General features: G+C 42.3%; 1 protein-coding gene across 1 annotated transcript in view; it reads left to right on the forward strand.

Annotated features, from left to right (window-relative positions):
* The first annotated feature begins 3,094 nt into the window (after window positions 1–3,094).
* The window catches only part of mpdz (multiple PDZ domain crumbs cell polarity complex component), a 42,785-nt gene continuing 22,017 nt past the window's right edge, over window positions 3,095–23,862 (forward strand). Inside the window, exons 1-21 of the mRNA XM_079185186.1 lie at window positions 3,095–3,164; window positions 5,853–5,938; window positions 7,595–7,761; window positions 10,146–10,307; window positions 10,620–10,759; window positions 10,932–11,145; window positions 11,544–11,666; window positions 11,959–12,156; window positions 12,702–12,804; window positions 13,382–13,470; window positions 14,176–14,410; window positions 16,017–16,103; window positions 16,442–16,521; window positions 16,731–16,877; window positions 17,156–17,326; window positions 18,027–18,212; window positions 18,642–18,851; window positions 19,843–20,001; window positions 20,256–20,408; window positions 22,264–22,608; window positions 23,028–23,139. Of these exons, the coding sequence (XP_079041312.1) occupies window positions 5,869–5,938; window positions 7,595–7,761; window positions 10,146–10,307; window positions 10,620–10,759; window positions 10,932–11,145; window positions 11,544–11,666; window positions 11,959–12,156; window positions 12,702–12,804; window positions 13,382–13,470; window positions 14,176–14,410; window positions 16,017–16,103; window positions 16,442–16,521; window positions 16,731–16,877; window positions 17,156–17,326; window positions 18,027–18,212; window positions 18,642–18,851; window positions 19,843–20,001; window positions 20,256–20,408; window positions 22,264–22,608; window positions 23,028–23,139 (3,151 nt within the window). The 5' untranslated portion in view covers window positions 3,095–3,164; window positions 5,853–5,868. The remainder of the gene's footprint in view (window positions 3,165–5,852; window positions 5,939–7,594; window positions 7,762–10,145; window positions 10,308–10,619; window positions 10,760–10,931; window positions 11,146–11,543; window positions 11,667–11,958; window positions 12,157–12,701; window positions 12,805–13,381; window positions 13,471–14,175; window positions 14,411–16,016; window positions 16,104–16,441; window positions 16,522–16,730; window positions 16,878–17,155; window positions 17,327–18,026; window positions 18,213–18,641; window positions 18,852–19,842; window positions 20,002–20,255; window positions 20,409–22,263; window positions 22,609–23,027; window positions 23,140–23,862) is intronic.

Genomic DNA, 23,862 nt, shown 5'->3' on the forward strand with positions numbered 1-23,862 from the left:
ATGTGGCCCTCGCAGCCTCTCAAAGGCTCCAAAATATCCACTAGATTGGCATTAAATTTCATCCGCACATTCAAATTCCCAAGAGGAACAGACCTCCCCACCCAGCTGCAGCCGCAGCGAAAAACAATTTATATTTTATATTTATATATCATGCTCTCTCTCGCCCTATTGTATGAAAACTACTAAACAAGACATCTTTTGGGATGTTACACTTCCAAAGGCTATTTGAATGCGGATGGATTTATTGGCAATAATTCAAGACAGGCAGACAATGCCAGCTTTCACTCTGCCAATATGGCCCAATCATTGGATTTGTGATTCCTTCAGGGCATTTCCTGACTACAACTCATGACTTCATACACCCAACTGGTATCCAATAAAGTCTGATATGTGAAAAGTGAGTTCCTTTGAAGAAAATGTGTGGTTTTCAAGCAGTGATGTCAGTTTCACTGTCGAGGTGATTGCAAAACATGTTATTGCTAAACCATTGTGACGTTGATTAATCACTTGCGCTATTAGTCAGCACACTAAATTGCTATCAAGCAGTGTGAGCTCAGCCACGTGAATGACTGGCACAAATAACTGTATGTCAGCTATCTGTAGACCATTCATTTTGACCTGTCAAACACAGGCGTTTCTAATAGCATTTATGATGACAGCTCGCTGTTTGGGTGTGCTATACTAAGCGGCGCGTGCGCCTTCGTTAATGTTATTAGTTGCACCTGTAGTCATGGACAACATCTCACAGTGGCCGCCACATATCAGGTAAATTGGTGTATTCTCTGACACAAAATACACCAATTGACCTATTCAGCTTCCGCTTTAACTGGGCTGAATTGGTCCATTTAAAAAGGTTAATGAAATGAACAAATGAAATGAAAACCTCGACCTAAGAACGAGCAGATTTGCATCCAGTTACCACAGATTTGGTGTCACTAAGCGGTCTCTAACAATGGCTATTGCTGAGGGCTCGTGATAGGCCGGCATAAAAATACAAAATGCTGAGGCTGCCTAGCACCGAGCTGAGAGCTTTTCTTTTTTTCTTCGTCTCTTTCTTGTTTCAATCTCATGTTTCTTTTACCGTTTGGCTGAGTCAGACCTCCCACACAAAAGTGGCTTATTGTCAAAGTAAGAGGGGAGTTTTAGGGCGGATAAGAGGGAGGTAGAAGTAAAGATAGAAATGGTGAAGGGATTTAGTCAGTATCAGCTCTCTGAAAGCAGCTTGAATCCCTTTCTCCCTTGTTGGAATGACTTCTTACACAGCGACTCCCCTCTGGGGGTCTTGATCCATGAAAGCTAAAAGTTCTTCAGGGTCATAGGGCAGATCAACAGCTTGGTGGCATCTACCTGACAAACCAATACCTAAGACACAGACCTTCTCTTTTGCTTTACAGTGAAGGGAACAACAATGCAAATATAATCAGAGCATTGCTATTTTGGATCTGAGTCATGTCTTAACAGGCAACAGCCTCTATCCCAGTGGGCATTTGATACATTTCATTTCGAGTAACATCTCATATCAAATTTGATAAGCATGGCGCATTGCCGCCTGAAATGGAGTGCATAATCCTGTAAACAGGACACAGGCAGAGAATTCTGGTTTTATCAGGATGCCGTGTCCTTTTCCAAGGTGCTTCCTGGGCCTAAAAATACTCTCATTTCCTCTTGGAATCCAAACCACACCATATATTGCTTGTTGCACTTGAATGCCTATTAGTCTCATACATTAAGCCTTTACACGTGCTGCTGTGGGTGTCGGCATTAACTGTGTTTGAGATGTGAGAGTATTAATGATATCTTACTTGTACAGTATTACAGTATTTGGTGTGTGGTCTATAGATAAACCAAATGTGTAAATGAGTATGATCAGAATGCACCACACGAATCTTGCCCGACCCATGGGCCTGATTCACCAAAGATGGTGATCATCAGACGCTGATTGAATCTGAATCACAACACCAGTTTGTGTCAATGCTGCCAAGAATGGATACCCTGCAGTAATGTTTGTAATAGGCCAACAGTGAAGAATTCAGGTCTGCTTTCTTACTTATTTGCTAAAAAGAATGAAAGCTGTATTATTCTTCCTTTATAATAGGCCTATATTTAAGATACTGACCATAATATTTTGCTCAAGGGTGTATAAACAGTGCACTACTGCATCCGTGACACTTCAGTGTCCTCAAATGCTATCTTTTCAAGGACTTAATTCAGTTACCTCTGACAAAACAGCATGCTTTTGACATTTTTGTCGTACAAACCTGCGTGTTAAAAAGTTGTCCTCAAAGGTTACCTTTAATGAAATTCACCAATTCATCAGTGCCATCAGTGCCAACAGTGCAAACTACAGCAGAACACTGCTGACAGGGCTGACTGTGTTAACCTGAAGGGGAACCGGGGGCGGGTGGGTTCGGTCGGTTTTATCAGCTTGAAACCGCTGCATGAGCGCAGGGGCTGAGCGGCGGATGCAAGCCAACCGGTGGGGCATGCACACATGCACTCACATTCACTAACAGACACGCACGGCCAGTTTGCTGCTATATCAATGCTCTAAATATTGCACTGAGAACCTTTAAGTGCACACTGCTGACTACAATATTTCATCTCGGGCCCCTGGCTGCCTTAGGCCATGGGGAAGTAAGCCATTTGGTAAACCAGCAGTCTTGGTGATAGGTATATAAGTTAGATGTTTATGTAGTTTATTACTGCTTGTGCTTAAACTGAGCTGTGCAAATTAAAAGACACTGATGTGCATTAGGTAGAAAGCAGAGGTGGAGAGACTGTGAGAAATGGTGATAGTCCTCACAACTATTTACTATCCTTCAGTACTATAAGTGAAACAAAAATCTGCTCTGAATATTAATTAAATCTTATCACAAACATAGAGTCCAATATCCACGCTAGTTAAGCATTGACAACCCTGGCCTGTGCAGCACTGGAGCTGGCATACAGGCCCGACGTCTCAGGCCTTGGGCCACCAGCAAGCGGCGCTTCTGTCCCAGCTCAGCGCTCTGTGCTCCGCTATCGCCGAAAATGTCCATAGAGGATCGAGTTACACTACGCCCCATCTTTAAGCCCCAGTCAGTGGCAGTGCGCCGTTAGCCGCAGGACAACAGAGGATAGGATAGGATACCGGCGGCCGGGACGGTAAAACGCTCCACACACATGTAAGTGGTTAATTTTCTGACATGTTTCGCTCGAGGAAATGTTACCTGAATATATATACATTTTTTAAAATACAACAACAACTTCAGCTTCGGCAAGAGTCCGTTTTGCGAGCTACAATGTCGCTAATGAGGAGGGAAATATTCGCAGACGCCTGTTGTCGCGGTGGTTTACGAAACAAGAAAGACGGGACTAAAAATTGCTTTTAGTGTTTCTTTTCATGCTGAAACTGTATCCCGCCCATCTAAGTAACCACCGTGGGCGTTTTTTGCAAACCGAAAACCAGCAATACTGTGCAACTTCTTCGCCGTCTCCCTCTCGGAAGCCTGTTGCTTTGCTCCCTGGATGAGATGGGAAGGCGGAGGAGGAGGAGGAGTTGAGAAAAGCGGATTGTCCCGAACGCTTTGGCGACTTTATTCAAAATACGAGCAAACCTGACTTGATTTACACATACTTCTATCAAAGCAAGCGCTTCATTCAGATTCATAACATGTTAAATGGGCACGTTCTCGGCCGACGTTTCCTATTGTTTTGGAGAAGAGCTGCACGATAACGTGACAACGCCGTTATTAGCTATTTGTGGCCACGGCAAAGCTCACGCATGACTTCACCAACGACTATTTTCGGAGGCAAATGCCACCGTAAAGCTCACGTTGTTGTTATTTTGGTTGAAGTCCGCCGTGTAACAGTGGCTAATTAGTTCCAAGGGCCTTCTGTGAATCATTACAAGCAACTGGATATGTGCAACCTACAGAGTGAATCACTTCTGCCCTTGCTTAAGAATATGAACCACATACCTCCAATACATTTGAAAGGACAATGTGTTAAAGGTCCCTGAAAGCAACACCTATAATTATTAAAGCCATATTATTGGAATAGCATAAGAATACATATAAACCCACGTACATAGACAAGACTGCTAAAGCCCAAGACCACAATTGAAGCATTAGCCTATATGAATTAATCAAAACTAAGTTTATTTTTTTACACCAGTACAACAAATGCATCCTATTAATTCATAGTTGTTGCATAAATAACATACACAGCGGCCACATACTTAGAAAGCTCAATAGTCGGTTTAAAGGGTCTAAACATTGGGCGAAGCAAATGAAATGAACATAATCAAACCAGTGCTGTGGTGATCCTGTTGCCACATGTACTGTACCTATTCTATATATGGCTTTTAATTGTCTTACCAATCTCCTTTAATTAATCGTGTGATGTCTCCCAGAGTCATGTCATGCTTGTAACGAAGCCACTACTAGTCGAGTGTGACGTTCCTAAGATGGGAGTTGATGGCCATGACAAAAACACCTTCATACGTTATCATTTGTCTTCAAAGGTGTGATGCATCACTGATTCTTCTCTGATTCAAGCATGTGACAAATACGTGTAGCACAAGTAATTAAATGGCAACACGTATAGTCGACTGAACTGTCGCACAGTATATAAATCAGATGTAAGACGTTACGGTGGGTCATGAAAGAATGTGGACCTTTAATATATCCTATGTATAATATATATTTTGAGCCAAATAGTACAACAAATAAAAGTCCATATAAACTTTGATTTTAAGAAAAAAAAAAAATCTAAACGGGCGACTGAAATGCTGACAAAGAGCTGCAACGATTACTCAAGACATGAAAATAATTCTGCAACTGTCTTGATAATTGATTCATCATTCTTCAAGCAAAAATGCCAACAATGTGACAATTGAGCATTTGCTGCTTTTCTCTGTCATAAACATGATTTCTAAAGGCCACGGGGGGGGGGGGGGTTGCAAAAAGAAGCCTGACTGTAGAAGTCCACGATAAAATGACCCTACTTCTCACTTGATTTATTACATCATATAAATCAAAACTGTGCTCCACTAACCAATGGGTGCCGTCATGGTCACCGTGGTCTGTGGGGGCATTTTGTACTATTTTCTGACATTTGGTAGATAAAGCAATTCGTTGATTAATTGAGAAAATAATCCGCAGATTAATATATGATAAAAAAAACAATTGTTGCTGCACTGCTATCATGCAAGTAGGATCTTAAAAGACTGCTGACTGGCAGCAGACATGTCGTGCATACTACTACTGCCAAAGTGCACTGATTGAATGTAAATTACAAATTGATGATCCATCAATAAGAGCATTAGTCAAATATACGGAAACAAATCACCTACAGTAGATGTGTGCTCAAACAGACAGACTACACCATTGCGCTGTGGACTGAGTAAATAGCCTACAGTTCTTCAGCACAATGGTTACTCTGTGATGTTATGATGAAGCATTTTTAAGAGATAAATATGGCCCTGATGGAACGGAAATAAATCCATTTTCTCTTTCATGTCGACTTTCCGAGTAGAGAGGCTTCCAAGAGGCTGGTTCAGAGGAGAATGAGCTCTCCAGCTCTTACTTCCTGTTTGGATCAAGTGTGTTGTGGAAGTATACAAAAAAGGAATTTGTGGCTTGCTATTCAGTTGTCTGATTGTTAAAGCTGGTGTCGGCAACATTGGAGAAACCAGCAAGAGTAAGCGCAAATTAATGGGCTGATTACATCATATGTTAGAGCTTTTAATTCATTGATTACTGTCGGTATGTAACAAGAATTCCAACAAATATACCAAAAAAGGTTTCTAAAGTACATTATCCATCCTAGCTGAAAGAAAAAGACCTAAAACATTGTGTTGTTCTTTGCAGGCCTTGAAAAAGGGGTATGTTTGAAATCGCTGTTGATGGGGAGAAACCACATTCAACTGGAGTTCTAAAAATGATAGAAACAATGGGTAAGTAATCACTTCTTTATACCAAATGCTCAACTTAATTAAGATTCATCGCAACCATAATAAACAAGACAAACATGAAATATTGCCTCCGCACACTTGCTGTGCCTTTTTTAAATTTGAATCTTAATTTCTTCGATAAGCGTTATTTTTGGAGACGGGTTTGGTTTTGTCAATTGGGTGTCCGTCTTTGCTGGCTCGGCATCCGTGTTTGGCTTCTGCTGTGAGTTTCTCTCAACCAGAGTAAGAGGCACTGGATTCAGTTCAAGGCGTGGGCACCACCAATGCTGCCATATCAGATTCTGTTGCCATATACTTGATTGTTTGTTTGTCCCCATAGAGATGTATGTGTCCAACTGTCAAACATGGAGCCAATTTGGTGCTGCCAGCTTCTTTTGTTTAAAGCTGCACTCAGTGGTCACTCTCAAGACTGGCATGTTGACCATATAGACTTCAATATAATTATCAACTTTCAATGGAATTGTATTGTGATGAAATCCTTTATCAAGCTATTGTGAATTATGTCATCTAAATTGATAATAATAAGCACATACTAACTAAATCTGATAAAACTCACTTCAATACACTTGAATTGAAGAATTTATTTTTGCATATTGTTACATAGGTGGACGATATGACCAAGGATAGGACCTCAAAGGCATTTTTTAAAATTGAATCTCGGCTTGAAATTATTTCTATTGAAGTTTTACCTCATACTAAAAAGAAAGTGTATTTGGAAGTACAGAATTCAATATCAAATGTGATACGTTTTCAATGACTCCAACTAGGACTTCAATTTTGATAGTGTCATCCTTATGCTCTGCTCCAGGACCACCCTGTCTTTTGGAACACTCGCAAAAGCAAACAGATGGACACACGCATACATGCCACGCTCGGGGGGGGGGGGGGGGGGGACGGGACTCTTCATTATGCTAACTGATGTGGGGGGGCAATGAAAAATGATACAGCTACCTATAAAGGACAAGTGGCGAACAGAAGAAGAAAAAACCTCGCTGAGACCCCAGTGTTATTGGCTTGTTTACATCCTTTGTTCGAACAACAAAGCTTCTAAGTGCAAAAAAGTGCTTTGGACCTTGGTGCACGCCCTATTAGGTGTTAGTCACCGTTGGTGAGCTTCGGAAATTGCTTTATTTTTGTCCAGATGACGTTGGGCTGGCCCGTCCACACTAACAAGCCACTCTGGAGTTGCTCCATTGTGGGGCTTATGCTGGGTCCAGCAAGCAATCGGTGGAGGGTCTCGTTCGTTTTTTCTTTTCCTCCCGATACCCATTCAGTGCCCCTGTGAAACCCACCATTGACCCTCAAGGCAAAAAAAAGGAAACATTTCTATGCTGAAGACATACGTGATTCTATGCGATTTCTTCCTTCCACCATGCTTATTTACATGTCATTGTAAACATAAAGACATACGTTAAAAGGTATGGAATATGGTCTTATAAAAAAATAAATGAAATTCAAATGAATACATGCGGCTATGTCCAAACACCCCTCCCAGTCTTACTATCTCTGCCCATGAACTGATAAAGCCTCTTTCCTCATCACCTCTCTCCACCTCTATTCTCCACCACGCCTGCTTCTCCCCACGTCCACTCCTTCGATCCGGCCGGTGCTGTCACTGAAATATGCGACGGCTTGCAGATACGCAGCGTGCCTTGCAGGCGGTGGAGCGTCTCCAGGCCAAACTGAAGGAGCGGGGGGAGGTGCCCACTGAGGAGAAGCTCAGCCTGCTGAAATCAGTGCTCCAGAGCCCCCTCTTCCACCAGATCCTGGCCTTGCAGAAGTCTGTCCAGCATCTCAGAGACCAGGTAAACTGAAAATGATGTCACGGTATGCACCGTTTGTCCAGGTATTCATAATAATGCAATAAGCACAGGACTACAGGACTATTTAATCTATGATAAGTTTTAATTTTCATGTAAACAATGCAGTATTCATTGTTTTAAGCCTTCGGTACTGTGACCATGTTCAATTAGAATGACAAAGCTGCATACAAATGATTGATGCCGGGTTTCCCAGCGTTCCAAGGCCCCATGGAAGGTTACAAGGTTATGGTCATTTAGAGTTCTGCGTCGTTGGTATATGAGTATAAACGGCCAAAATGCCAGATGGCAGCATCATACTTTGTTAGCACAGAAGTAATATAAACAGAAGTGGTCATGTTTAATGATAAATAAGAGCTTGTCCGTGCATTTTTTATTATCATGATGTTGGATGAGCTGGGGCTGAGGCAGGGGGAATATAAATTGCCAGGCATAGCTCTTGCGTTAGTGTCGACAAGTGCTGGAATCTTGCACACAATGTAAACTAACTTAAACCGTTGCATTACCTGTATTATAGATAACATTTTCTATACCCTCCACAATTGAAGGTGCCTTTATCTTTTCCCGTTCCCTGGGTGACCCTCACTGATTCTGTTTTTGGCTCACCCCCACCCCCTGAAATCCCCATCCCCAATAGTGTTGCTGCTATGGCCAAATTGCTGTCAGGGTTCACACGAGCCAGAAATAATATGGGTGCATGAGCAGAGATACTTGGTCTAAGTCAGGAACTCTTTTTCAAGCTGATTCTCTCCATTGAGAATAGACCATTTGAGTGGAGGGAAAGAGCTCTTAAGTCACAGTGGAAAGGGGCCGGGGTAAGCGTTTCAGAAATACAGACGGAAATATTTGAGCTATGCAGTGGGAGGCAGGGATGCTCGAGCTTTTTTACCCCTTGTGGAATTTAGATTATAAAGGCCGTGCTGGCATTTCTGTGTGCTGGTGATTCAGCTTATTTCAAAAGAGGTACATTCCGCCTACTGTATGTGCGCGTGTGTGTGTGTGTGTGTGTGTGTGTCTGTGTTTGCTGATGCCTGTGTTTGTTTCACTAAGCAACATTTATCAAGCAGCCATTCATCACAAATTCCCTTCAGATTTTGAAATGGACCGATTCCATGTTGTAAAAAAACGATAAAGAGACACATCTCAGAATCTGCAACAAGTCGGCGTTATGTTTTTATAGCGCTTCCAAACCCAACTGCACTTGTTTGTCCCCCTTAAGCAGAACCAATTTGGAGAGAGGGTGTGTTTTGTTGTGAGACAAGAGCCAGAAACACACACACACGCACACACTCTGTCCGTCTTCTGGCTCTGCTAGTTAGGCCTTGCACAGCCCATGTCGCTATGGCGACCAGGCCCCACTCTCCAATGAGAAAGAGGCCACTGTATGAAGTGGGGCAGAAACAATTTTTTAAATGCGCAAGAACCAAACTGGAACTTTAATCCTCTTAGCCAGGCCCCAGCTAACAAAGCGCATGCATGAGGACGGCAACTTAGCAGCATGCTACGCCGAGTTAGCTCGACCCATAGGGTTTTTGTTTGCAGTCGCAGCACTAATGTGTCCTGTCCAACGCAGTTTTTGTTTCTCAGGACTAATCTGGGACTGTATTTAAAGGAGGCATAACTTACAGTACATGCTCCCTAAGCTGAAAGTTGTGCAGTCAACTTCCCAAAATGCAAATGCAGAAGTTCACAAGGACAGCTTTAGCTCGGCAATGCCATATGCCAAATGGAGTGTTTATGAAATGATTGCTGTGTGCTATATCCGTCCTTTTAAATCCAGTTCAGATGGCCATAAACATTATGCCCTTTGGCTAATGAAATTGGAAAAACCCGGTTTTATGTAGTTGTCTCGTTCATGTAATTCATCTGTCACACAAGTAAAGTCATTGCAGTAATTAAAACCAAAGCCTAGTAAGGCATCCAGATGGCCAGTGATGCTTTCCCCCCACCATGATAGAAATATTGTATTTGGAGCCTACTAGTCATTGTTGGAACATCAGCTAAGAGCCATTATACCCTGAAGGATTAGGCTGCCATAGATCCAGCTAATCATTGTGGGATAACAAACTATCCATCATCCCAGTGGTTTAGACACCCGGACTTCAGCGTTTTGGTGTCTCAAATTAAACTTGCTGAATGTTTACGTCCACAGGAGGAATACATCATGATGATTTTTGTTGGACTTTTAATAGTCTTTGGCTGGATTATTGCCAGTAATTGCCGCTCTCTGCAGGTGCATTTTTGCTGAAATTCAACAGACAACATCACATTTATATTTAGTTATTTAGTAGAAAATGCATATTAGAATAATAAGTCAGTGACACATCTGCAATTTTCAACGTGACACACTACACGTTTACTTTTTCCAGGAGAGTGTCCCAGTATCGAGTGGGAGTGACCTCAGCGATCATGATGCAGCAGTCAAACCCAATGGCGGCCAAGTCGCCATCTCAGACGTATCAGCTTCTACACTCATCAATGGCAAGACCTCATGTGAAGAATTTGAACAGCTTGTTAACGCCATGGCGCAGGTATGGACGACTGTAAAGCCAAAGCAATCATTGTGCAGTTCATTTTAACACACACACACACACAAAAGTCAGCACCTCATCTGTAAACAGGTAGATTATCTTGATGAGGTCTTTCTTCACTCAAACCAAATATCCGAAGACAGTCAAAGAGGAGAACTACAGGCTGCACACTGCGTTCTTTTCTCTTGAGGCACTTCAAATAGACTTCTAAAGGCAGCCTACAGCTTTGATGCTTCAGTGAATCAGCACAGAGCCAAATTGTATGTATACTGTATATATATATATATATATATGTGTGTGTGTACGACCCAGGGGCGCTGCGTGACTCAAGTGGACCTACAAAAGCCAGAATCAGGAGGTCTCGGCTTCAGCGTGGTGGGCCTGAAGAGCGAGAACCGAGGAGAGCTCGGCATCTTCATCCAGGAAATTCAACCAGGAAGTGTGGCTCACTGGTATGTAAGACCCAACATTCCATTCTTCAAAGATTAAAATCGTATCCTAACAAAGTCAACATTCCAGAAAATGTTTCGACATTTGGCCATTTGTTGAAGAATTAAGGATTTGGCGTACCATACCCCTCTCTCTCGCTCACTGTGACACTCCATGCTACTTCCCCCCCCACAGTGATGGGAAGCTCAAAGAAGCTGACCAGATCCTAGCCATCAATGGCCAGCTCCTGGACCAGAGAGTGACCCACCAGCAGGCTATAGGGATCCTGCAGAGTGCGTCAGAGAGGGTGCAGCTCGCTGTGGCTAGAGGACCAATACCTCAGCTGGTCAGTCCTGCGGTGTCCCGCACGCCCTCGGCTGCCAGTACACTGTCAGCCACCTCCAGTGCGGTAAAGATACACTCTCGCACTAACGTCATGAATAAAAACTTGCATTTGCGCGCCCAACTTGCAAATATTGAAAACAAACGGATGTTTGCAAACGGATGTCGACAAGGAATGTGGAATAGGGTACACGATGTGACAAATATTCTCGTGGAGACGTATAGAAAGCGACACACACATGCTACGCTATGCACAACCGAGCATAGAAGCAGTAAAATGTGATTACGGCCGACGTACACATCTGTTTCTTAGCAGGAAAAATAAAGCTTTGCTCCCACTACTGATTCAAATGTATTCTTACAATACACTGGACAACAGTTCTTGTGAAAACACCATCTGCCTGTATTTTTGTTCAAAAGTCAATTGTTTTCGCTTTATTGATTCTTGTCTTTTGCTACGCCTAGTGGCAGCACGTGGAAACGATTGAGCTGGTCAACGATGGCACCGGACTCGGCTTCGGTATTGTGGGAGGAAAGACCACTGGGGTTATTGTCAAAACCATCCTTCCTGGAGGCATAGCTGATCAGGTGATTGCATTAATGCCTCCCTACTTTCTTTGGGAATTTTCTTTCCGAGTGTTGAGCCTTGTTAATTGTTGTTTATACAGTGTTTGCCATAAAATGCCTTTTTTTTTTGTATTTTATGACACTTTCAATGTTCTAGATAGATGTCTCTTGTCAGTTAGGTATAATGAGAATTGCAAGCAAGCACATAATTAACTGTCACTCTTGTCTTTTGTTTGGTAGCGATAGTGTCATTATGGGTTCTATTGAAGCTACACACACTAAGTCAGAAAACTTACTTTTCTTTCTACCGCAGGATGGCCGCCTGCGCAGTGGGGACCACATCCTGAGGATCGGAGACACTGACCTGTACGGCATGGGCAGCGAACAGGTGGCCCAGGTCCTCAGGCAGTGTGGTGACAGGGTGAAGCTGGTGGTTACCAGGGGTCCTGTGGACGAGAACCCCTCTCTCTCCGCTGTCATGCCTGTGGTGCTCCCCACTGTCAATGAACAGGTAAGAACCAAAAAGACGGCAGGAAATTGATTCAAATTATTACAATATGGAAATTGTGTCACATTGTGTCAGTATAGTAAGCAGTCAGAAAGCAGTTTCTCTGTGACAAATAGTCAAGATGATGACTCAGATGCTAAGTTCAGGTCCGTCATCTCCAGTTCTATCCTTTCTGACCTCGACGGCCCTGAATGAATGGAATTGAAGGAATAGCAGGTTGCCTGTGACTCACACATCGGAGAGCAGATGTCGCTTCACTTTTTTCAAAAGCAGCGATTTCATGGCCACTCAGTACTCAACCCTATTTAAACATGAATGAAATGTAGTGACTCACGATAGGACTGACATCATACCCTTTGTATTGCACATATTAGCTGTGATTTTATGGTTAACAGGTTCAGAGCGCTGAAAAAAACGGTATTTTGCTGCCCATGTGGTGCAGTCGGATGCCATGATTTGCTTTTCCACTGTTGTCAAATGTATCATCCTTTACTTTCATCTTGTTATCAGTGGATGTTGACCTGTCCTTACCGTTAATCTTTTCACAGGGCTATGAGGAAGAGGAGGATGAAGCATTTGATGTGAGCCTTACCAAGAACACCCAGGGACTGGGGATCACTATTGCTGGCTATGTTGGAGATAAAAATGCAGGTGAGAGATGGCAGCCTTCCTTTTCAGAGGAGGTGACCGTTTCAATTAAAGTGTCATATTGAAGTCTAATTGCTATCCACGCTTCACTAAATACTCGTATAAGTTGCAATGATGAATTCATTCTCGCCTATAATCAATGGATCAAGCGTGGAATATGAAAGCGGTTGCTGGTTGTGATGAACCCGGTATTAACATCCAAGTCTACAGAGTGTTTCAGCATCTAGACTTCCAAACACCACTTATATATAAATTAATATAATATTTTCACTTTTATCAAATGTAGCAATAAGCTACAATACAATGGGACCACAGGCAGTTATTAAAGCTGTGCTATTTATTGAATTGACTATTGAATGGCCTTGCATTACAAGTCTTTGTTTTTCAAGGTTAGCTCAAGTGCACTGGGTTCATCACATCGTTTTTTACGAGTTGTGTACTGTAATATTTAAACATGCTCACTCACCCTGACTTTGAACATCAAATGAAACATCTGTTTGCTTTTCTGCTCTTAATGTCATGATTCATGGTTATGTTCTTCCGTCTCTTTCATTTTTTTGTTCTTGGTCCGACTCCTCAGAGCCCTCTGGCATTTTTGTTAAGAGCATAACAAAAGACAGTGCCGTAGATCAAGATGGCCGTATTCATGTTGGAGACCAGATAATCGCTGTAAGTATCAATCATGCTCTTTGTAGCGATTGCTATTTCCTCTGTCTCCAGTGGCATGAGGCAACAAATGCAGTGAATGTTTAATATAATCTATTATAGTAATCACATTTAATCAATGGAGGGAAATTCTGAGATGCACAATGACTAATTCACAATTAACTGATTCATAAAGGTTTTGTTTTTTTCCTGTGACTGAATATACGACTTGAATTAGCACACTGAGCAATTCGGTTTTTCATTTCATTACTTCAGGACATTAACGACGACGTGTAATTTCTTGCATCATTTGAAACACGAGTTGATGTTGCCCTTTGTTTTCTAAAGTTCGCACAAACTCTTGTTTGCAGTGGTGTATTGGTGTTCATGTGTGCCTGATTGAGTTCTGTTCTTAAGCGTAAATGTTAATGTGCTTTGGGAACTTAAGAACTGAATAAAACACCTAATTGACTGACAATTCTTAATACGTATGCGTAATGCGTTTCTACCTGTCTTAAATGATCTAAATAAATGAAGTTAATGGCTGAAGTAGATGGGAATAGTCATGTGGAGCACCCCTGCTGGTATTTATAATCACTTTGATTAATGTTGTTTCAGTTCCACTTCTATCAAACAAGAATATAAATGTCGATTCACACTGACAATGTCAGCACAAGCTGTTCAGGCCCTTGTTTAATCCATGGGCTCACAAATGATCGCCCTCTGCAGGTGGATTGCGTAAACATCCAGGGATACACCAATCAGCAGGCAGTGGAAGTGCTCAGACACACAGGCCAGACAGTCCACCTTAAGCTGATCCGGCGGGGCTTCAGGCCTGAGGAGATCCCCCCTAATATGGCCCCCGTTGTCACCGCCCCGCCCCCTTCCACCATCATCCCCACCACCACTGTCGTCATGATGGAGCTGGAGCTGGAGAAGAAGAAGGCCGAGGAGGCTGCTCAAGGTAGGAAGGACGAAGCGAGAGAAATTTAATGAGGACAGACGAAAACCCATTCCCTGTTGCTCATCACCCTGTCAAAAAGAAGTTGTCATTTGATATGCAAATGTGTCTCAGACAGGAGTTTTTATGATGCAGTAACGAGTGACTCCAAATGGAAATTTCCGTCACTTTTATCAATATAGTTAAAATACAGAAACAGAATATTTTCCTGCTGCATATAAAAACACTGACTTAGGTTGTACTGAAAGGCAGTCCAAATTGATGTCAACATTGTGTTTTATTCCTAAGAAAGCAAAATGCACTCATTATTAATTATCACTGACAAAGGCTAAGAGGACAAAACTATTCTCTCAGACATAATCAAACAAGTCCTGTCAAATCCTGCCCATCGCATTCATTGTTATACTGCACTGGCTGGACTGACCCAACAACCACATTTCTAAAGAAAGAACCCAAAGCTTTCCATCGTGTTGTTTCGACCCTGAACTATATCCAATAATAAATCAGCATGTGCTGCGTTTGACAGGGTATCCACACAGCTAAGACATTGACAACTGAGTTACAACTGAGGTCTGCATGTGTCTGCTAGTATCTATCATGTGCTTCCGTTTTTTTTTTTTTGGAAATGGCTTTTTTTCCTCGCATTTTTTATGATGTTTCCATTAAACAAGACAGACAGAGAGTAAACAGAAAGATTTTCCTCCCCAGTCCTGACAGGACCTCCAGGCCACGACAGAAGCAGGAAAAGCAACTTGCATGAGTTGCCAATAGTGATAGATGGAGCTTTGAAAGTGATTCAATCTGGCAACAGGAAGTTCTAGCCCAAAAACCTGCAGAAAAACTAGCAGCCAGAAGTCGACAAGACAGAGAGGGTCAGGATTTTATTTGATCAGGATTGAGTATTACAGATAATAAAAAAGGACTACATCAGTGCATATATGATGTTATGTCCCTGGAGCTCCCTTGTTCTAAACACAGAATAGTTTGGTGAGTAAGAATATATTTGAGCTAATTTACTGGGCATGGTATCACAAGTTTGATGAAAGTTGGAACGGGTCATTTAATGGTTGGGGTTAACGAAATAAATTAATGACACACTTAAATTGTTGTCAAGTCAGTGTTAAGGTTGTTGAGCTCCTTCTTGCATACCATGAGCTAGCATTAGTTTTTATGTTCGCACTTAAAAGGTGCCCGATGAACAGCGTAAACTACGGCTTTCTCGGGCTCATGGGTAGTCATTTCATGGGCGACCACTTTGGTGCCCTGTGGAACTCCAAAGACATAAACCGTGGCAATAAGTTGTAAAAAACGTACCAGGGTCATTAAACAGATATTTGAAGTACTGGAACGTTTAGAGTCAGCCATTATGGATAACATCAGCAAGAGCATGTAACCCTTCTAGAGATAGGTCAGTGATCGTCATTATAAAAAGAGGAGGAGATGCTCAAACTATTTTGGAAGAATAAAGTCGTATCAAATATGCTTTTTGGGTGTGTGTGTGTGCCGTTAGTGGAAAGTAGACGTTTTTTTTCAAGCGGCTGTCTCTACCGTCATGTGTCTGTGTCGCTGCCCACGTCCGTCTGTCTCACTAGTCCTTGTGTGTTTACAGTCACCGCGGATGAAGAGCCGCCCCAGACAAAGAGTGAAGGATCTGATGTCAGCCCAGCCGCGGATCAGCTTACAGAAGACAAACATGGTAGGAGCTAGGAGGCAGGGATTCTTCTTTAAGCACACCAGCAGAGATACTGGGCACACATCTGACGGATAAGGGTTATGGTCGTCAGGAACACACTGACTAGCAAAACACACGGTGAGGTAATGCCGAGATGGTAATTTCATAGACAGTGCAGAAGTTTAAACATTTTTTTATAAGCACAGACAAAGGTTTTTGTTTCAGAAGGTCTGATCTTGAAGTCAACATAAGTACTTTGCAAATAGTTTGATATGTATTTCGCTTGGCTGGCTGTTGAATTGTTTATGGCAAACTTGCCTTTTCATGTTTTGTGTATTCATACTTTTGTCTTGTTATCCAAGGGATGGAGCCAACACCCTTTGAAGAGGAGGATCTCATGAAGAAGTGGCAAGAAATGTTGGGTCCAAGTAATGAAGTTGTAGTAAGTTTCTTTTTCAAAGTGAATTTGTTTCTCTCATCCGTCAAAAAGCCAGAACTTGGTTTCAGGGCATTTGCTTCATAATGGTAAACAGCTCAAAACTGGCATCTTAAAAAGAAGGATGACCTTAGTCGGCAAACAAAATGAATTGAGTCATTAGTACAATTTGTTTCATATGCTGGCTGAAATGTGATTTCTTGTTTCCATTCAAGGTGGCACAGGTGGAGAAGTTTAGTGAGAGCAGTGGGCTGGGCATCAGTCTAGAAGCCAGCAGTGGGCATCATTACATCCGCTCTGTTCTACCTGAGGGACCTGTTGGTCGCTGTGGCAAGCTGTTCAGCGGAGATGAACTGCTTGAGGTGTGCAGCCCCGAAATGAAAGAGAGCAACTGTGTAGACCTTTTCATATTTGCCATCAACACTTATAAGTTACTTTGATATAATACACATACCTGAGCTAAAAGGTGGCCAGAGACGTGACTCCATATGAATGCCGATGTTGCTCAGTGCCTGCTGGATGTGTAAACAGGCAACGGTTTGCTGACAAGAAAAATCAACTAAATCAATTAACGCTGCTTTAAACCATTGCTACTGAACCGCGTTTTGAATGAAGCTAATATTAGCCTCTCCTTTTGTAGGTCAATGGTTTATCCCTGATTGGTGAAACCCACAAGGAAGTAGTCAGAATCTTGAAGGAGCTTCCGCTTTGCGTAAACATGACATGCTGTAGGCCCGCCCCTCACCTGCAGACTGACATGGATGCGGTCCAACCAGAATCAGAGACGTTGTCAACAACATCAAATTTAAAGGTACTGCATGTGCACTGCTGAACTACAGCACATTTACTCCTCTGTATTATTTTTTTAAATGTCATAACGCATCATTACATTTTGTCAAGTATTGTTATGTTAAGAAAGAAACCTTGAGCAAGAGACTGAATGAGCTCATGGCTATAACCATGCGGGGTATTGCAGCAGATGATGCTTATAAGTAGGTACGGAAACCTCCCTGCATCCTCTCCAAATGCAGTAATGTGAATCATGAAAGACGTTTCCCCGCCTCTGCATATTAACAAGGGAATGTGATTGAGGAGCAATACTCCTAAAGTCCTCCTCCGCTATAACCCATCAACTGTTATTAGCTTAACCGATGTGTCAATCGCTCCGTTGGCTTTCCACATTGTCAACGATGATGGATAAAGACTTAACAATACACAGGGGAGGATGAAAGTTTATTAAGACCAATTCTAGTGAAACCTCAGCAGCCAGCAATACTTGCTAGAGATATGAGACTTCAAAAGCGGCTTCCCTTTGGGGACGGGGTTTTCATCTTTCCAGCTTTATCTGTGATAATGTACTAAGGCCCTGGCATCCCAAAGATATTTCCCTTTTATCTGCTGCCAGTAACCTGAGCCACAGACTCAACTAGAGGGTAGCAGTCTACGGGGTTGCGGAGTTAAAGTGACGAAGGCATGCTGTTACATCGGGATTTTGGGATTTTGCTCTGCAGAAACAAATAGACCTGAGCGGCGTACTGGTTGCTGAAGACTCAGAGGTGAATGTCGCGGCAGCGGCACAGGATAATGTGACCGCGGAGACGATGGGATCTGCTTTCGCTATGTGGGAATTGGAGATCCAGAACATCGAGCTTGAAAAGGGAGAAGGGGGATTGGGATTCAGCATTCTGGACTACCAGGTGGGAAATCTTCCTGGGTTTTATAGTTGTAACACCAACGTATTGGTACTTTTATAGATGTTGTATTTGTTACTATTTTACAACTATTTGTACGTGTATATATGTTGTATTTATTTCCATCATTAACATATGGAGCAGTAAATTCCGTCTCAAGGAAAGCGATACGTAACATTTAAATTCATACTCTTATGACATTTTTTTATATTTTGAAGTATCGTTTTGTTTTTCATCCACATTTAAATGATTCTTCTGACCGTCATGCAAGTATCATACTGTGTCACGCTAACCTTACTTATTTAGACCTTTGTATTCCTTGTGGAAGTTATATTACGAAACAAATAAATTAAATTCCCTGTAATTTCCATACAAGTCTCAGGCTGTGATAGTTTACCTTTTGACATCTTGTTCATTTTACCGGACTTGCCACAGGACCCCCTGGACCCTGCCAAGACGGTGATCGTGATTCGCTCTCTGGTTCCCAGCGGTGTGGCCGAACAGGATGGCAGACTGTTGCCAGGAGACCGACTCATGTACGTTAACGCCACCAACCTGGAGAACGCCAACCTGGAGGACGCTGTCCAGGCCCTGAAGGGAGCCAACCTCGGCAAGGTCCAGATAGGAGTTGCCAAGCCGCTGCCTGTAAGCATTAAACATAGTATTTTGTATTTTGTATGCCTATCTGTTGGGGTTACTTGCGTTTTTGTCTTTTTGGTAAATCTTTCAGCATGTCGGGGACTTTTCAGTGTGCGTATGCGAGGTTGTGAGTCAGGTTGTCTCGATATCCCGTGACTTAGGGTCTAGTCGTGAGGGTTCAGCTTACGAGGGCATGAATTTTTCATCCAGGAAAAAAAGAGTGGAGGTTGGCTGCATGGTGTAGCATTCCACCCGCTGCTCATTCAGAGGAGGCGACCGGCCTGAAATGCTCTGCGCCCTTTGTTTCACATATTATGTGATTGCATTTTCCAAGAGCACATACCCTCTTGTACACTTAAGCACACTCGGGCACGTGTCAAAATATTGGGTCGGTCCAACGGCATTGCTCATCGCTCCAGGCCCCCTGTGCTCTTCGTACGGGATGTTTCTCTCTGCAAAACTGCATTTTTTTTCCAGCTTTAGAGCTACATTTCTCCTGTATTGAGTCTGCCGTTGGAATACACAGTGAGACATCTGGGCTGCCAAGGTTAGCCGGATTACAGAGCTGTAGAAAGCCGATGTGGAATAATCCAACTCTCCTGCAGGACGTGGAATGTACCTCTGAGAGGTGTTTTGGGGTATTGCCTCTCAAAATTGAGTCTGACAGTGTGCATTCTTGGTTTTCTTATATCTACCCAGGCTGCATGCTTTACAAAATCAATATCAGGAGCTAACACTAAAGAAAACACTTTCTTTTCAGAAGTAATTCAAAGAGAGTCATGAATGTGCCGTTTTGAGCTATTTCTCTGTTTGAAAACTTGTGCACCAAGATCAATATTAAACTCCATAATACGTGTTTACAAATCTGAGTAACTTCTAACATCTAACACCATTTTCATTTCATACTAATTTATTTGTACCTGATTTGGTCACAAAAGTAAATAAAATCAAATTACATGAAGCCGGAGACACTGAAAGAATTTCTCCACTTTCCTAGGGAATATGTGGATATTCCCACTCTCCACACCCATATGGTGAGCAGGAAATTACTTCATCATCCGCCATCCATTCATTTGACTTCATAAATATTTGGGTTGAAGAAGGAGAGGAAGAAGGACTGACTGAGGGCATCGTTTACCGAGCAGAGCCTGCATTGGTTAGTTAGCTTTTGGGAGAGTGGAAAACAGACTGTTCTAAACATGTGATATTTGCTTCTGCCTAATTCTACATATTTATCTTATATAAGCATTATCCTGACAAATACATTAAGGGATTAATTAAGGGATACGTATATGTTGTATTTTGTAGCTGGAGAAGTTGTCTGTGCTTAGATAGTCCACCAAATAGATCAATATTTGAGGCCCGTTGAGTGTCCCCGTTGGTTACGCTACTTCCCGTTCGTTATCACAGATTGACACCTGCGAAGCAGACCTGTCTGATGAAAAGGTGTTAGATCTTACTTACTCTGGGATAGAGGACGACACTTTCCAGGCATCCATGATTGCTCTTCATGGTAGCAGCTGTAGCGCAGACCTGGATTACCTGCACTCATCCACGCCCAAGGTAAGCAGCACAGGAAATCCACAGCTGAAACCGAAAGCACAGCTTGAAATTCGTTCTCTTATTTCATCAAATGGTGCTGCAACAGCAATTGCCCTTTTTCACAACAGCTATACAATACAGCATGTAGTCATTTTTCTTTCTTTCTTTGCTAGCGAGAGTCAAAATGTCAGGAGAAGTGTTCATTTCTTTCCTTTGGTAAGGCAGAAACAACAGTATTTGTTATGTGGGGGTTGTAGCTGTGGCTGCTTTTGTTGTTCTGGCTGCCCAAGAGCAGCAGCGACTCCCCAAATGGATATGGAAGCATTAAGGAAAATAAACAAAGAAGAGCAAGGGGCACACAAACTGTTTTCCAAAAAGTCACGGCTGACCTTATTCGTTGGGCCTTCCGAAGACATTCCGACTATAATAGGGCAGCATAGAGGGATAGACATGGGCCAGGACAACGTGGGGGCATTTTACAGTGCTGGGGGATTTCACAAAACCGGTTTAAAATGTTTGTATGAGGTCAGACAGCTCAGTCTTCTTGTGAAGATGAACCGTTTTCCCCCATAAAGCTCTAGAGAGAGGCAACAAGTCTGTTGATAAATATTAGAGGGACTACAGTGACAGTAAATAGTGGACCAGCTTTTTATTTTTGTCAGACTTGCTTGACAGTATCTAAGGTGATATTTTCTGAGGAATATGAATGATTTCTTCTTTCTGGTCCACACCGATAAAGGTCAACTGTTTGTTAAAGATCATGAAACCAGTGACAGCGATAGAGTACAGCTGTGCTACTTTGAAGAGACTCATCCATGTGCTCACGCATTGGCTGTTCTGTTCAAGACCATAGAAAGATATATTTGAAGTCTATTGAAAGGCACTCAAGTGTAATTTCTCCCTATAAGACTGTGCCCTTTTGAAACAACCAATTAGATACATCTCCCAGAACAAACCAGACCAACAATATAATTTCATTACTATGAAATATTTTAATTTTCAAAGAAATTTAGAAAAAAAAAGTCATGGATTTAATGGCATCTTAAGCTTTATCTGGGTACGCCTTGGGTGTGAAAGTGAAAGTTTAATGTTTGAATAGTTTTTATGGTAATGGCTTCATGTCACGTGTAATTAATTTTTAGAGATGCTAAAGGAGTGTTTTAGGAAACTGTCCGATTCAGCCCTTAGATAATTGCTAAATGTACTCTATTTGTGTCACCTGCCCTCTCTAAATATCTCTGCATGCTATAAATTGACTTGTCATGGGATTTACACATTTAAATGGTTTGAATATACTATAGACACACCATATACTACAGACACTATACTATAATACAGTGATTCCTAACTTAAACATACAAATAAAACTCTTGCCTGTAAATGTCTTTTCTATTTTCATAACTGCTGTACAGGAATAGCTGAATACCTTTAGTTGTCACAGACCAGTTCACCCCAGATGTATCGCACTACCTTATTAAAATGAAACATCCTATTTCTTGTTCTCCTCTACTTTTCTCCCATCTGCTTTATTAAGCCCCACTTGTACTACGTATTTGCATATTTTACCTTTTTCCCAAAGATTTATACTTCTCTCCTGGCTCCCAAAGGGAAGTGGTGGCTGAGATTCATCACGACTCAATCTGGTTCTAATAAAGTCTTAAATGCTGTTCCAGTAAAAAACTACATTTTGTGCACGGCAAGCTGAAGACCACCAGTAATTTCCGCTGCTCTCTATTGGCCACTGATGGCTTTTCTATGGCTCATTACAAGGAGGGCGGGATGGTGACTGAGCAAGATGAATTCCCCCTGTTGGGCAATTGTCTAACTATCACAGCGGAACGTTCATTCAGCTGCTATGCTTTGTTTTTTACCCCAGCTGACGGCTCGCCTGGACTTGTTGGATGAGCGTCCCTGCTTTGCGGCGCCGCCCGGCCTTGCAGACGACACACAAGCGTTCTCCCCGGAGAAGTCGGCCTCTTTCACTCCGCCGAGCTCGAGAGGTCACAACCCGACTTTTAACGCCATGCTGAGCGGTTCTGATCACTTCCTGGCACGGCACTCGTCCCAAGAAGAACCGGCGGAGAGCTCAAACTCATACAGCCCGTTTGCTGAAATAGGGACAAGATCGCCTGTCCCGGATGAACCCGTGGAGTCTCTTCACTATCAGAAGGAGCCAACCATGTCTTTTGAGGATTTTGGAGATGTAAAGCTGTTGATGAAGGTAAAATAATCGTCTAATAACAAACTATAGATTTGGAGGATTTCATGTATAATAAGCTTGTAGGAAATAATAAGATGAGCAGTGAGTATTCTGTTAGTCTGATGGAGTATAGTTGATTGGCGCGCTGTGAACATCACAGATATGTCGAGGTGCATTCCAAACACGACTTAATAATCATCCTTGATCTTCTTTGAAATATCATTTCTGAAGGTAACATCTAACCCCTCTCCCAGTCAGACGTGAGGCTCCTTTCAAACATTAGATACACAAAGTTCTCAGCTTTTGTTTGTTTGCAACTCATTCCCACAGCTAATCGGCTGCACCTGCCTTTTCTCTCCAGACCCCATGCTTTGTTTGGAATCCGGCCTAACATTTTAATTTACTTTCGTGAATAACTGTGTTGAATTATCACCCTCAAGGGCGAGGAGACTGGTGTGAAAGAATCAGCAGAAGCCGGCGACAAGGAAGTGCTGACCTCGGGGAGCAATTTTGAAAGGACCATCACAGTTGTCAAGGGCAACTCCAGCCTAGGTTTGTGTTAATTTCTTCACATTCTTTGATTTGTTCTTTTATTTATTTTTTCTCCTCATCCTTCACAGAAGTGTAAATGAGGTTTGCTGGACTTGAAAGGCGTTTTGGCCTTTACTTTTGTGTCATATTTTTCTAAATGCCAGATTTGAAGCAAAATGACAAAAACGATTTTTTTTTCAGCCTGAAAGGGTAATTTCATTGCTATCCAGTGTATTTCCATTTCAAAACCTACCCATGGGGCTGCTACCGGCTCAGAGAATACCAAGTTTTGGCTTCGACATGAAGGTGTTATGAAGACGCTGTTTATAATTCTCAGTGCCTCATTGAAAGCCGTGCCTCATTTTGCTTTCTAGGACTCTTTGAAGGTTTCTATTTCATGCTGGATTCAAAATGTCCACGTAATACTTTTGGGTTTTGTATTTCTAATCTTTGTACCGTGTGGAACCAAATTCTACTCCTAAATAGAACATATGATGTTATTTCTTATGATATTTGCAAACGAATCCCTTTACACCGCGCAAGGGAGTTTGAAGGTTTGAGATAGACTAGTCTCCAAAAATATTATGCCAGACTCTGCAGTCACTCCACTGAGAATAACTTGAAACCCATATTTGTGAATAATACGACCGTTTCTAGGATGATTTGCTGAGATAAGAGGAAGCTTTCATGTTTCAGAATTGATAACAATATTGTGAATCAGATTCATTTTAAGTGAGGGGACCT

Source organism: Pholis gunnellus (assembly GCF_910591455.1).
Source record: "Pholis gunnellus genome assembly, chromosome: 23".
Lineage (NCBI taxonomy): Eukaryota > Metazoa > Chordata > Actinopteri > Perciformes > Pholidae > Pholis > Pholis gunnellus.